Raw genomic sequence first — 14533 nt, 5'->3', positions numbered from 1 at the left:
CTTCTGAGGCTGTGCAGCCCTGTCGTTCAGCATCGCGAATGTGAGAAGGAGCCGGCCAGTTCCTTGCAGGAGGTGCCACGTCTATTTTGCAGGAGAGGGACTGAGGCAGAGACCAGATCCCATCGCACGGTCAGGGCCCCTGAGGAACCTGAGGTCCCTCTGTTTGTCTGAGGCACTGCCTCTCTTCATCAGCTAATCCCCCCTTTTTTTGTCCTTTCCCCCACAAAACCTGGTAGGACAAGGAAATGGGGTGCTGATTTGGGGCACAAATGACCTGACTGATTTTATTATGTTACGACCTTTCTTTTACTGTGCATTCAGATTTGATGCTAATTGGGCGATTAAAGCATTTCACAGAGTAAAGTTTTAACATCTGCTCTGAGGATGTTAAACAAAAGTCCGATCAGAAAGATGGCACTGGCGCTATTGTAGATACGTCAGCTCCGCTCCCTCCAGTCAGCAACAGGCACACCTCCCGCAAAGCCCTCGGCTTCAGGCTGACTGGCCGCGGGGAGCTGTGAGGCAGCAGATGTGCCTTCATGTGCAGTGTTTCCAGCAGCGAATGCCCTCAGAAATCGGCGCTCTGCTCCCTGAGGGTTGCTTCCATCCCCCCTGCTTTCCTGTTTCCGTGGCAATGAGTCAGCTGTTTGGGGAGGAACAGAAATGATTGAGCTGGAGGCAGAGGTGGGCACGTGCGAGCACCTGGGCCTGGGTCACTTTCAGCGCCAGGGGGCTCTGGGCGCAGCAAGGCCTGTGAGCAGCGGGCTCATGCTCAGAGCGGGCTCCTGCGCAGAGCATTAGAATGTGAGCCGCCAGGGGGCACTGACCTTAGTGCCCCCCCACCCCCGGAGGGGAAGGGAGGAACGCCAACCAAATGCTGCCACCGCATTTTCAAACAACTTCCGTTGGCAATAAGAATGGCAAGATAATTTAGGTCCTTTCTGGCTTGTCCTTTGAGTAAATGTCTGGACTGTGAGAACACCTTCAACAAGGACGAATGAGGTAACAGCTGAATGTCCTGAGCTCCTTGGAGAAGAAGACAGTACAACCCCCGCGGAGCTGCCGCCATGCCTTTCCCTGCACTGAAATGGGCCTCCTCTCCATCTCCCTTCACCCCAGGCCCCTTCCTCGGAGGAGCCCATTCACCGCAGGCCCTGCCCGGGGCCTGAGAGGCTTGGGAGAGGCAGAAGGTCTCAGAGGCGCAGCAGGAAGGGAAGAGCAGCAAGGAGCAGGAAGCAGGGCTCAGAGAACCACTGGGTTGACAGAGGGAGAGCTGATGCTTCCTGGAGGCTTGCTCTGAGCTCGGCTCTGTGCGAGGCCATTTCTGCACTCATGCAGCCTCGCAGGATGCGCCGCTAAAGGTGAGAGCAGGCCCGGAGAGGCTAGACAACCTGCCAGAGTGGAAGAAGAGAGCGAACCTCAGAGGAGGGAGAGCAAGTGCAAACTGAAGTCTCCGAACACTAGTCCTGAGCTGTTTTCTCGGCTGCCTCCTCAGGTGTCATTAGAAGTCCTCTGGAGTATACGAGGGTTTTTAAGAATTAAAACCTGTTTTACAAAAGCAGGTCTGGAGAAGTCTTCAAACTAATGTGGAGGAGGTGTACATGTAGAGGCGTGAGAGCGAGCCTCCAGGTGCCCAGGGCAGGGCCTCCGGGTGCTGGGGGGTGGCTGGCTGGTTGAGTGACTTCTGGGATCAGACATGGGCTGCACTTGAGACCTGCTTGGACCACAGATCTACCCAACTGGTTTTCAGGTGGAGGAATCCGCTTCCTGAAGGAGAAGCCTGGACTGGGGGACTGTAGCTTTAGTCCTCGTGTAACCTTGCGACCTTGACTTTGTGCCTGGGCCTTGAACATGACCCTGCTGTGACCTCAGGCGATCTTTAGCGGGCTGCTTGCTCATCTCCTTGCCCCACTTTCCTTTTCGGTTGAGCAGAGCAAAGAATGGAGGCACATGCCTGGGCGACTCTATCGTCATCGCCATCAGCAGTGTCAGTCCCAGAGCTCGAGGAGAAAGTCCTCAGGGACAGAAAGGGCTTTTCTTTGCTCTCACCTTGCCTCCCCCGGGACCCTCGGGGGTGGGGGGGGGCTGCGATTTGGGGCGTCCAGGATCCTCTGCGCCGTCTGATTACCTGGGATAAGGATGTGGGTCCTCTGCATTCGACAGAATGCCAGCATGATGGTATCGGCAGTGGGGATACTGGGTCAGAATGGAAAAGGTCAAAGCAGCCTCTCCTTTTAATTCTATTTTAATTTAATTTCCTGAAATGTGTGACGGGGTGGGGTTAGCAAAGGGAAGCAGTAAAGGACAGCATTCGCTACAGCCTGTTCCCAAAAGCTGTTGGCAAGGCTCACTCGAATGTATAGAACATCTCCGTCCTGAAAAGCTCAGCGAAGAGTCTGAGTGGACAGCGTGGTGCCAGGAGATGGCTGGGCTCTGGCTGAGTCCTGTCTTCTGTGGCCGGGCCATCGTCAGGTTTCCAGCAACTCATGTCCCTTACTTCTCAGTTTTTAAGCTGTAAGATGGGAGTCGCCCAAAATGGCCCGTCTCAGTGCTGGTCTGAGCTACAGATGAGTGCTGAGACTTTTGCAGATACAAAGTGATGCATGAATGCTCAATTAGGGAGCAGTTTCCCCCACAAAGTGCTCCGTGAAAATCACTTTCCGCTGCCCTGTCCAAAAGGGAGGGGCACCCCTCTCCCCAGTGCCCTCTGGGAAGTGAGAGAACACATGCTCTACCAGTCGCCCCCCGGCACTCAGCCCTTCCCTGCCTATGCTTCCTGCAGCTCCTGCAGCTCATTCTCCTGCTGCCATCTGCTTGCACCTCGGCACAGCTGAGCCGAGCTCGGCGTTCTGGGTCTGAGGCGGTCAGAGCGGGGGAGCGGCCCCAGCCAGCCTCTAGGTGGTTCTCAGGCCTCTAGGTGGTTCTCTGTCCGGCGCACTGTCCTCCACGCCTTGCTTTCCCCACTCGAGGCGAGGACACATTCCGAGAGGACGCAGAGCGTGAGCGCCGGGCACAGCCCTGAGCTGCTGGGGGCAGGGAGGTGGCAGAGTGCAGGGAGCTGCCACTGGGCAGTGGGAGTCACAGCCCATCCATTCCCACCTGCAGGTGAACACCTTCCAGGCCGTCCTGGTGTCTGATGGCTCTCACACATTCACGCTCTTCAATTACTATGAAATCAACTGGACCACGGGGACAGCAAGCGGCGGGGACCCCCTGACAGGTCTTGGGGGAGTGATGGCACAGGTGGGTGACCCCTGACTGTCTCAGGAGGTGATGGCACAGGGGGGTGGCCCCTGACTGTCTCAGGGGGTGATGGCCCAGGGGGGTGGCCCCTGACTGTCTCAGGGGGTGATGGCCCAGGGGGGTGGCCCCTGACTGTCTCAGGGGGTGATGGCCCAGGGGGGTGGCCCCTGACTGTCTCAGGGGGTGATGGCCCAGGGGGGTGGCCCCTGACTGTCTCAGGGGGTGATGGCCCAGGGGGGTGGCCCCTGACTGTCTCAGGGGGTGATGGCCCAGGGGGGTGGCCCCTGACTGTCTCAGGGGGTGATGGCCCAGGGGGGTGGCCCCTGACTGTCTCAGGGGGTGATGGCCCAGGGGGGTGGCCCCTGACTGTCTCAGGGGGTGATGGCCCAGGGGGGTGGCCCCTGACTGTCTCAGGGGGTGATGGCCCAGGGGGGTGGCCCCTGACTGTCTCAGGGGGTGATGGCCCAGGGGGGTGGCCCCTGACTGTCTCAGGGGGTGATGGCCCAGGGGGGTGGCCCCTGACTGTCTCAGGGGGTGATGGCCCAGGGGGGTGGCCCCTGACTGTCTCAGGGGGTGATGGCCCAGGGGGGTGGCCCCTGACTGTCTCAGGGGGTGATGGCCCAGGGGGGTGGCCCCTGACTGTCTCAGGGGGTGATGGCCCAGGGGGGTGGCCCCTGACTGTCTCAGGGGGTGATGGCCCAGGGGGGTGGCCCCTGACTGTCTCAGGGGGTGATGGCCCAGGGGGGTGGCCCCTGACTGTCTCAGGGGGTGATGGCCCAGGGGGGTGGCCCCTGACTGTCTCAGGGGGTGATGGCCCAGGGGGGTGGCCCCTGACTGTCTCAGGGGGTGATGGCCCAGGGGGGTGGCCCCTGACTGTCTCAGGGGGTGATGGCACAGGGGGGGATCCCTGACTGACTTGGGGGGGGTGATGGCACAGGTGGGGATCTCTGACTGCACTCTGTCATGCTTCCTGGTGTCCTGAAGGGAGTCCTGCCCAGAGCTCTTAAGGAGGGAAGGATGTCTGGTGGTTGTGGAGACTGGGAGGCTGAAACCCTGATCTGGTGCAGCATGAACGAGGCAGGCTGTGTTGGGAGAAGAAGGTGTTCGGGCAGGTTAACCAGCGGGTAGTGTTTGTGCTCAGGCTCGTCTCCCTTCTGCACTTCAGGCAGGATTTAACGGTGGGAACCTCAGCAACTTCTTCAGCCTCCCGGGGTCCAGAACCCCCGACATTGTGAACATCCAGGAGACCACCAACGTCAACGTTCCCGGCCGCTGGGCGTTCAAAGTGGATGGGAAAGAGATTGACCCGGCCAATGGCTGCACCTCCAGAGGTAAAGCTGTTCCTGTCTCTATGGCAACGCAGTTTGTGGAGTTTAGATGACAGGCAGGCGTTTTGGCCCTGAGGGCAGACACTTTGATGCCAGCCTCCTTTGACACCTCTCAGCGGGCGATGGGTCTGGGTGATGCGAGCGCACAGGCTCCTTAGACCGAGATGCCTCCTGCATCCGACACTGCAGTTTGAGGGGTAGCCTGGGGGGTGAGCACAACGCGCTGCTCAGAACAGCCACAACGTGGATGAGGGTCTTGAGTGAGGTCCCAGCCAGAGAGACAGGAGAGAGCCCTGGTTAACATCAGCCAGGTCGTGATCCTTCCCCTTTCACCATTCCTCCGCCGGGACCGGGTGTGCGGACCTGGAACACATACTAGACAGAGGGAAGCCGGCTGCACACGGGGAGCAAGCTGTGGGCACTCCTCGCAGCCCCTTACAGTCAGGCCAGACACCTCCCTCGGCGTGCAGAGCGGCCAGGGCTCAGGAACACCCGGCTGCAGACTCCTGCTTCGTGTGTGTCTAAGAGTCTTCTGGAAACAGGGTTTCTGTTCACACTTCTGATCGGAGGTGTGGAGGCGATAGCAACTAGAACTAGTAAACATCCACCAGCCCATGCACTCAGCCATCCAGCCATTGCATCTCTCCAGAACATTCTGAGAGCCCAGGGAGGTGCTGGCCGCCCTGCAGGCAGAAGTGCCGGAGCCCTCTCTTCCCACTCCACCACGGGGGTTCCCCTGGAACAAGGGTGACAGGCTGAAGACGTGTTTGCACAGACACAGGCCGGCACTGGGCCGCAGAGAGTGTGGGGAGGTCAGATCCATGCAAGACTTTGGGCCGGGAGGAAGGTTTCCGGAGCTCTCCTGCCTACTGGTGACCGCGTGTCTCAGCAGCCCCAGGAGACCTCGGGCTGCTCTCCTGGCCCAGCGCCAGGTTGTTTAATACCCAGGAAAGCCCATCCGCTTGCCTGAAGCCTGCACTCTGCCAGTCCCTGCGGAGGTCAGGCGTGTCAGGACTGCGAAGTCCTCAGGTTGAGACAGCGGATGAGTGTGTCAGAGCACAGCTGGGCAGGGCCAGATGGACACCCTGGCTCCTGGGCACACAGGGCTCCGGCTGTGCTCCTGCCCTCAGAGTGGACTGCAGCTTCACTCACGGTCTGGGCTGGTGGCCACAGCACCTCGCGCCCTCCGTCCACTCCTGGCAGAGCCGACTGGCGTGGCTGTGTGACTTCGGTGGTGGCGACAGCCACTGGCTGTGGTGATGGGACACACAGACCAGCTGCATGCAGGCCCCACTTCGACCTCACTCCTGCCCTGAAGTTATGGTTTGGGTTTTGTATCCAGGACGAATGCTATACCCTACGCCAATCTGTGCATCTTTATGTGCCGCTGGGCATGCATCAATCTGTGAGCCTGGGGTTGCCCTGGGTGAAGAGGGAAGTGTGATGTGGAGCTGGGTTATTATGTCATCATTTTGCAAAGAAAATGATCTCAGCGATTCTACCTTTTGACCCAAATGTCCTCTATTCCAAAGCATTTATCTCCACCCCCCCAAACCCCACCCCAACCCCCAGCCCTTTGGAAGCCTGACAAGGCGGGCACTGGCAGCTACTCCTCATGGAGGCTGCTGTTGGGACCAGTGCCCAGGCTGTGAGGTGAAGGTGCCTTTTCAGCTGATGCATGTGACCTGCTGGGAGGTGGGCCCATCTGTTACCCCATCGGGCCTCTGCTCAGCAGGTATCAGCATCATCGCCTGCTGAGACGGAGCTGCTCCTGCCGGACGGAGACAGGGAGGGCTGCTGGGCACCATGCCTTCTGCTCGGTTAACCTGTACAGTAGTCAGTTTTATAAAAACTTGAGAAATATTTTTAAACTACAATTTCAAACTATGCTTACTCCTGGTCTACGGCATTATTTATCTTTCCTGTCAGACATTCTCAGTTTACAAATGCCCCTCCTCTGTCCATGTGTGCCAGGTTTTTATAGTCTCACGGGCCCCGTGAGGCAGCGAGAGGAAACAATGCTGTTCCCATATCACAGGTTGGAAAGCTGAGGCAGGTGGGCATTAAGGCTGGAGTCAGAGCGGTTGCCCAGTTCTCTTGACTCTGCCCCCAACCAAAGACTCTCACAGCCCTCAGCCCTAAGGTGCTCCTATTTCAATTGAAAGTTGATATGAACAACTGGCAAATTTCAAAAATTTGATTGGGGAGATAATTTCTTTAGGAAAGTGGTTTTAAAGACTGGTTGTCTATCAAATAAATAGTAGTGACTACTTTAAAGATTAGCCCAGCCAGCGTGACCCAGTGGTTGAGTGTCCACCTATGAACAAGGAGGTCACAGTTCGATTCCCAGTCAGGACACATGTCCGGTTGCAGGCTCAATCCCCAGTGTGGAGCCTACAGGAGGCAACCAGTCAATGATTCTCTCATCATTGACATTTCTATCTCTCTCCCTCTCACGTCCTCTCTGAAGGCAATAAAAATATATTTTTTAAAAAATTAACACATCCTTTGAAACCATTCTGCTCCCCCACTTCAGACTCCTCCCGACCTAGATCCTGTGGGCAAGTTCTGTCCGCAATTCCATCCGTGATAGAGGCCGAAACAGGTGGGGAAGCATGGGACTGGCAGGGCCTGGAGTGAGAGAGGACCACGTTTGCAGCTGTAAGTTAGTGTCTGCAGGGTTTATGAGCCGTGGAAGGTGCCAGAGGTCAGCCCTTTCTAGCATCTCCTCAGGAAGACAGGTTTACATGTGCATTGACTCCTGGTGCTGTTGACCTTTCTGGCACATTCTGGGCCCCACAGATGGCTGAGGGAGCCAGCAAGCAGGGTTGCTGTCCCTGGTGAGCCGGCTGTCGTGGGGAGGAAGGCCCACTCCTGTGAGCCAGCCTTTCCTGTGACTCAGACAGGGTGCCTTTCCTCGGATGAGGCTTGCGCACCAGCGTGGAAGGGGTCACGCCAAGAGCTCCGGCTGGACACGGACAGACTCGCGTGGACCCGGCTTCCCCACTAGTGATCTTGGAAAAGTGACGCAGTTTCTCTTAGGCCTCATCCCTCCCTTGTCAGGGGAGGGCAACAACTAAGGTTGCTGTGGTGGCGTAGAGGGTGTCACACCGTCCAGCGCTGGGCCCAGGCCTGCGCCCATGGAGAGCCCTCGGCAAACGCGCTCTCTGTCGTTGTCGCAGGGCAGTTCCTGCGGCGAGGGGAGGTGTTCTGGGAGGACCTCAACTGCACCATCAAGTGCCGCTGCCTGGACTTCAACAATGAGATCTACTGCCAGGAGGCCGCTTGCAGCCCCTATGAGGTGTGCGAGCCCAAAGGCAAGTTCTCCTCCTGCAGCCCCGTGGAGACCGGCACCTGCGTGGTGTTCGGGGAGCCGCACTACCGCACCTTCGACGGCTTCGTCTTCCATTTCCAGGGCTCCTGCGCCTACCTTCTGGCCCGGCACTGCGTGCGGGCGGCCCACCTCCCCTTCTTCAGCGTGGAGGCCAAGAATGAGCGCCGGGCCGGCAAGGCCGTCTCCACGCTGAGGGAGCTCTCCGTGGAGGTGAACGGCTACAAGATCCTCATCCCCAAAGGGAGCTACGGGAAAGTCAAGGTGAGACATCACCACCGGCGCAGGGTCGGGCGGGCTCCCTGGGAAACTCTCCCAGGCCTGCTGCTCGGCTGGGGGCTGCCGGTGCCGCAGGGTGCGCGGCTCTCCCTGCCTCGCAAAGAGCTTGTAAAATGCTTGACTGAGTTATATGTTGTGAGGGAGCTGCCCTGGCTCCCTCGTTAACACAGTGTCTGTCTGCTGTGCGTCTTAAAGTGCATTTATAGTCCTGTTTCCTATTCTACACCACACACACACACACACACACACACACACATACACACACACACACATACACGTCAAGCGCAGGAGTAACTGGGGAGAGAGTAAGTTTAGTTTCTCACGGGCCTGGTTGAAACAGTGGTAGCCACGTGGCCACGCCGTGGAAATGGTGTGAACACAGTCACACCCACCACCCAGTGCAGGCTTTGACTGACAGCCCCCACCACCCGTCCCGTTGCTGCATCCACAGAGAAACCTCCAAGTGGATGGTTGTTTCAGAGGCGCCCTCGTGGTGCCTGGAGGGCTGTGGCCTCCGCAGTCAGCTGGGCAGGGAGAGCCCAGGTCCGCTGCCCAGACAGCAGAGCCCCTCCCTCCTGCCTGAAGCCAGAGGCCCTGCTCTGCTGGCCTGTTTGGTAAATGCAATGGCCCTTCCCGAGTGCAGGCAGGTGCAGTGACGCAGGAGGCTGCGCGAGAGGCCACAGCAGCTCCTCAGCGTGTGGGGGCCCCAGCTTTCATGTTTGTTCATGAAGACTCATCGCAACCAGATATTTATTCAAATAGCAACAACCAAGACCCCGAGGGGTTGATGGTTGAAACCGTGTGCAACCTTAATCCCCCACCGGAGAGGTCATCACAGAGGTCACCGAGCAGACCTGGCGCCAATGCTGGGATTTCTTTCTTTAAAAAAAGTGTTGTGGTTCAAATGGATGCAACATGTCAACCAGAGGCCGGACGGAGGAGCACATGCCGCTTCCTGGCCTGCCTTCCTGGGCCCATGGAGCCAGCAGGTCCCTGTCGGAAGGGCGCTTTCACCGGGGCTGAAATCCCAGCTTGCTTGCTGCCGGGCTAGGCTCCCTGGGACAGTCTGTCTTTCTGAGAAAAGGGAGGAGTCGGGCGGCAGGGTGAGAGTCCCGTGGGAGTTCACACAGTGTTGCCTGGCCCTGTGGGCCCTGTGCGTGTCCTTGTAGATGGAGGCTTGCATTTTCCAGCTGGAACGAGCGCAGTAGCGCCCCCTACTGCTGCATTCCGGGGTGAGGGCATAACATCTGCAGCAAAAAGAAGCTTCATGCTTTCCCACTCTCCTTTCTGAAGGAGATTCTTTCTTACTCACAGTCAGACTTTTTTAAGAAGGAAAGGGGCGCCGACATCCCACTCAGGCCAGCAGCTCTGCTGACTGCGCGGCTCTTTCCTATCGTCCGGGTGTCGGGCAGATTCCTAATGTCCTGTAGCAACGGGAGGCGTGGATGTGAATGTAAATGTTTTAGAAAGAAAAGGTTATGTGACTCCAACTGCAAGCTAACAATGGCTTCCTTTTCCTCTTGCCAAATGGCTTCCAGTTTCTCTGAATAAACCTGCTCTTCGGGGGCGGCTGCTGGGCGGATGGCAGAGCGCCCACCCGGGTGAGGTGGGGACAGGCAGGGAGAGGGGCAGGAAGCAGGGAGAGTCCCATCCGCCTGTAAGACAGCGGACTTCTTCAGACACGCGGGCCAGGCTGGGGCGGCCTCCTCTCTCCTCAGAGGGAGGGCCTGCATCTGTCTGTGGATTTCCCCCTTTGAACTGTTCTCAAGTAGCAAAATAAACAAGGTCGGCTTCTATGTGCCAGTGGGGACCACAGGGAGCAGCCGGAGGCCACAGAGTAAACACCGCATTCCAGCTAACCCTCCTCGGTTTCCCGCCCCCTCCACACCCCTACCCAGGGGAACCCCAGGGCTCAGGCTCTGGGAGAAGCCGAGGCCAGTTAGCATCTGGTGGAGAGGATCTGGGCCGGGTCAGAGCTGCTCAGCACCTGGCCACGACGGCCACTGAGTGGCCTTTTTGAGCTTTATTTTCTCTTTTCGTAAAATGGGTGAAACTGTCGAGGAAGCAGGACTCTGGGGCTGGAGGGTGGATGTGGCTCCTGTGCTGAGCCCTGGGGGGAGGGAGCAGGAGAGCAGAGCTGTGAGCAGTGGCTGAGGGCCTGTCCCCTCCCTGTCCCTCGAGCCCTGGACCTTACTCTCCTCACCTGCAAAAGAGGGAGATGAGTGGGACCTTCGGAGGCTGTCATGAGGACGAACTAGAACGGCCACACGTGCGGTTTCTCGGACAAAGCTTGGCACGCTGTGGCTGCTCAGTATTTGCTCGTTCCCACGTTGCCATCACCACCCAAGTCTCTTTCCATTCTAAGCCCTAAGCTTGAACTTCTCTCCTAACCATGTCTCCGCCCACATGCTGGGAGAGACACCCCCAAACAGGGAAATGGCCAGAATACTGGGAGGAGACTAGAGGCACGGAGGGGAGATTCACCAACCACTGGTTAACTGAGAGTTGAGGGCTCTGGGATATGTAGATGGAGGGATGAAATAGGACCCACCATCCATGGGGGTGGGGTGGGGGGTGGGGAGAGTTCTCTGGGAGTGCGCTCCCAAGACTGTGAGCTACAGACACAGACACTTGTGTGAGAGAGCAGGGTGCGTGAGCACTGATGCCAAGAAAAAGCTGTCAGTTGGCTATCCCAGCGCCTGTAGTGGGCCTGGGACAGAGTCGGCCTGCGTGGGGCAAGACCCAACGCAGAGAAGCTGGGGGACTGTGGCAGGAATGAGACACTCTACCCGTGGTGCTGCTCCAGGGAGGCAGACCCTACCCTCTGTTAGCAGACGCTTCTGTGAGAGAAGGGCGTTAGTAAGGGACATGCAGCTGACCCTTTCCTAGTGGAGTCTTTATGGGTTTTGGAATTAGGATGATGCTGGCCTCGTAAAGAGAGCTTGGAAGTCTTCCCGCCTCGTGCTTTTTGGGGATACCTTGAGGACGACAGGTGCTAGTTCCTTAAATGTTGGTAACTTGTGAAACCATCTGGTTCAGGACTTTTGTTTGCTGGGATTTTTTTAAAATTACTACTTTCATTTCATTAGTTAATATCAGTCTATTCAGGTTTCCTAGTTCTTCCTGATTTTTTTTTTTTGGAAGATTGTATTTTTCTAGAAATTTGTTCATTTGGCCCAATTTATTGGTGTATAGTTGATCATAGTCTTTTCTTACTATTCATTGTACTTCTGTGCTGTTAGTTGTTACTTGGCCTCTTCATTTCTGCTTTTATATATTTGGGTCCTCTTTCTTTGTTTCCTGATGAGTCTGGCTAAAGGTTCATCAAGTTTATCTTTTCAAAGAACCAGCTCTGGTTTCATTCATCTTTTGTATTTTTTTCATGTCTATATTATTTATTTCTGCTCTGCTCTTTTGTTTTTCCTTCCTTCTCTTACTGTGGGGTTTTTATAGTTCTTTTAGATGTATGGTGAAATGGCTTTTGCAAGGTTTTTCTTGCTTCTTGAGGTAGACCTGAAATGCTATGACCTTTCCTCTCAGAACTGTTTTCACTGTGTCCCATAGATGTTGGGTTGTTGTGTGTTCATTTTCATTTGTTTTCTGGTCATTTTTTATTTCTTCTTTGATTTCACTGGGCAACCATTGAGCATGCTATTAGCTTCCATGTGTTTGAATGTTTTTGAGGTGTTTTTTTTTTATTGTAGCTGATTTCTAGTTTCATGCCGTTGTGATCTGAGGAGATGCTGCATATGATTCCAATCTTCTTAAATTTGGTAAGACTTATATTGTGTCCTAACATGAGGTCTGTCTTTGACGACGCTCCATATGCACTTGAGAAGAATGTATATTCTGTTGCTGTGGGATAAAATGTTCTGGAAAGATCAATTAAGTCCATCTGATCCATTGTGTCCTTTAAAGTTGCTGTTTCCTTGTTGATTTTTTTGTCTCAAAGACTTACCAGTGATGTCAGCAATATGTTAAAGTCCTCCACTGTGGCTATGTTGCTGTCAATCTCTCCCTTTAAGCACTTCAAGAGTTTTCTTCACTTTCATCCTGTGTGAGCCTTTTGTTATGAAGTGAGTCTCTTGTAGATAGCATATATATGGATCATGTTTTGTTATACACACTGCTATGAATTGTTTTGTTATCCACACTGCTATATCTTTTGATTGGATCACTTAATCCATTTACATTTTAGCTTATTATCCATGAGGACTTATTTATTATATTTTCTTTATACCTATATTCCTCACTAATCGTATTTCTTCTTCTTAAATAGTGACTAACTTTTCTCACAATGCTAGTTTGGTAATAATGTACTCCTTTAGCCTTTTTTCTTTTGAGGGGGGGTCTGGGAAGCTCTTTATTTCTTCTTCAGCTTTTAATGATAGCCTTGCTGGATAGAGTAGTTAGTCTTGGATTCAAGTCCTTGCTTTTCATTACTCTGAGTACTTCATACCAATCTCTTCTGTCCTGAAGTGTTTCTGCTGAGAAATCATCTGACAGTCTTATGGGAGCTCCCTTATAGGTAACTGACTATTTCTCTCTTGCTGCCTTTATGATTCTCTCTCTCTTTAATCTTTGCCATTTCAATTATGATGTGTCTTGGTGTATGTGTTTTGGGTTCATCTCTTTTGGTTACCTGTACCTCTTGAACTGGTATGAATTTTTCCTTCACCAGGTTAGGGAAGTTTTCTGCCATTTCTTTCAACAGGTTCTCTACCCCTTACTCCTGTTTTTCTCCTTCTGATACCCCTATGATGTGAATGTTGTTATATTTCATGTTGTCCTAAAGTTCCCTTTTAACCTATCCTCATTCTTTTTAAATCTTTTTTCTTTTGCTGCTTTGATTTGGTGTTTTCTTCTCTCTCGTTGTGTTCCAAATCACTGATTCAGTCCTCTGCTTCATCCAACCTATTCTTTATTCTTTCTAGTGTATTCTTTATTTCAAATATTGTATTCTTCATTTCTGACTGGTTGTTTTCCATGATTTCTATGTCCTTTTTCATGCTGTTGAAATTCTCACTAAGTTCTTTGAACATCCTTATAACCATTTTTTTTTTAATCTTTGGCAAATTGCTCACCACTATTTCATTTAGCTTTTTTTTTCTTTTTTGAGATTTATTCTGCCTTTCCTTTTTGACATGTTTCTTTATCTCCCTGTTTTGGCTGCCTCTCCATGTGTTTTTCTTACTGTGTACGAGGTAGGTCTGCTATCTCTCCCTCTCTTGATAGTGTGGCCTTATGTAGTAGATGTCTTATGGGACCCAACAGTGCAGTCCCCTTGATCATCTAAGCCTGGTGCTCTAGAAATGCCTCTTGTGTGAGTTATGTGAGCCCTCGTGTTGTTATTGAGTCTTGATTTCTATTGGCCTGTTTGCATGTGGAGTAAACTTGGGCTGGTTGACTGTGAGGACTGACCCCAACCACAGTGAAGGAGCTGTCGAGCAGGTGCTCATGACAGGAAGCAGAATTCATCTCAGCACGGTCTGATGCCTGGCAAGATCTCCCTTTGGCTATCCCACCTATGAAACTAATTGGATTCTACTTTGATGTTCTCTGAAGCTGGCCACTGGCCTTTGGGAGGGACTTTGGTGGTCATTTCAGTCACTGCCTGCGCCTAATCCTGGAAAACCTGTTTGGAGCTACAAAGCTATTTACACTTTGTGGCTGCCTCTGCTGGGCCTTGGTGTGTATGGGAATGACCAAACTGAACATCTAGGTTGGTTCCACAAGTACTGAGCACGTGGGCAGATCAGCAAAAGTCCCAAACACCGCGAGATCTACCTACACCTGCCTTTGCTTGCCAGCTACCTGTTTGGCTCGGTCACTGAAAGAACTTCTGGTGAAATTCGAGTTGCATAGTGCAGGTTCTCAGTGAGTCACCAGACAGGGGTGAGTAATGTTCACCAAACTGATACAGTCTCAAGCTCAGTGCCAGTGCTGGGTCTGAGGCCACTCAGCCAAAGTCCCAGGATGCACCAAGTCCAGCTGCTGCTGCCATGTGCCCACAGACCTTTGTGCTGGGGCAGCGTTGATGAACTTTTAATATCAGATGATGAAGAGGAGTTTGAAGGCTTTTAAGGTGAAACTGTCACGCCAGCAAACTTGCTAGGGACTTGCCCGGCACTTGCTCTCTCCCTCTATTTGTTATCTTACTTCTATCATTGACAGTCCCTCTAGGTTGTGGGCTGCTTGCCTGTGTTCCTGCGAAGCAGCTACGGTACCAGTCTATAGAGCGTGTTTTCTTTAGTGAATTACTGGTATGTTTACCGGTAATAAACTTGCACTGTTTTATGTATATGTTTGATTACATACAGCCTTGTGACAGTTTTCATGCATGTCATTAAAA

At 53.7% G+C, this 14533-nt stretch overlaps 1 protein-coding gene across 1 annotated transcript in view; it reads left to right on the top strand.

Moving 5' to 3' along the window:
- TECTA (tectorin alpha) overlaps positions 1–14533 on the top strand; it is a 110529-nt gene that overhangs the window by 5096 nt on the left and 90900 nt on the right. Inside the window, exons 4-6 of the mRNA XM_006763686.2 lie at positions 3106–3243; positions 4409–4574; positions 7754–8166. Of these exons, the coding sequence (XP_006763749.1) occupies positions 3106–3243; positions 4409–4574; positions 7754–8166 (717 nt within the window). The remainder of the gene's footprint in view (positions 1–3105; positions 3244–4408; positions 4575–7753; positions 8167–14533) is intronic.

Source organism: Myotis davidii, unplaced genomic scaffold (genome assembly GCF_000327345.1).
Source record: "Myotis davidii unplaced genomic scaffold, ASM32734v1 scaffold799, whole genome shotgun sequence".
In the NCBI taxonomy this organism is placed as follows: Eukaryota; Metazoa; Chordata; class Mammalia; order Chiroptera; family Vespertilionidae; genus Myotis; species Myotis davidii.
This window is presented reverse-complemented; position numbering and strand designations above follow the sequence as displayed.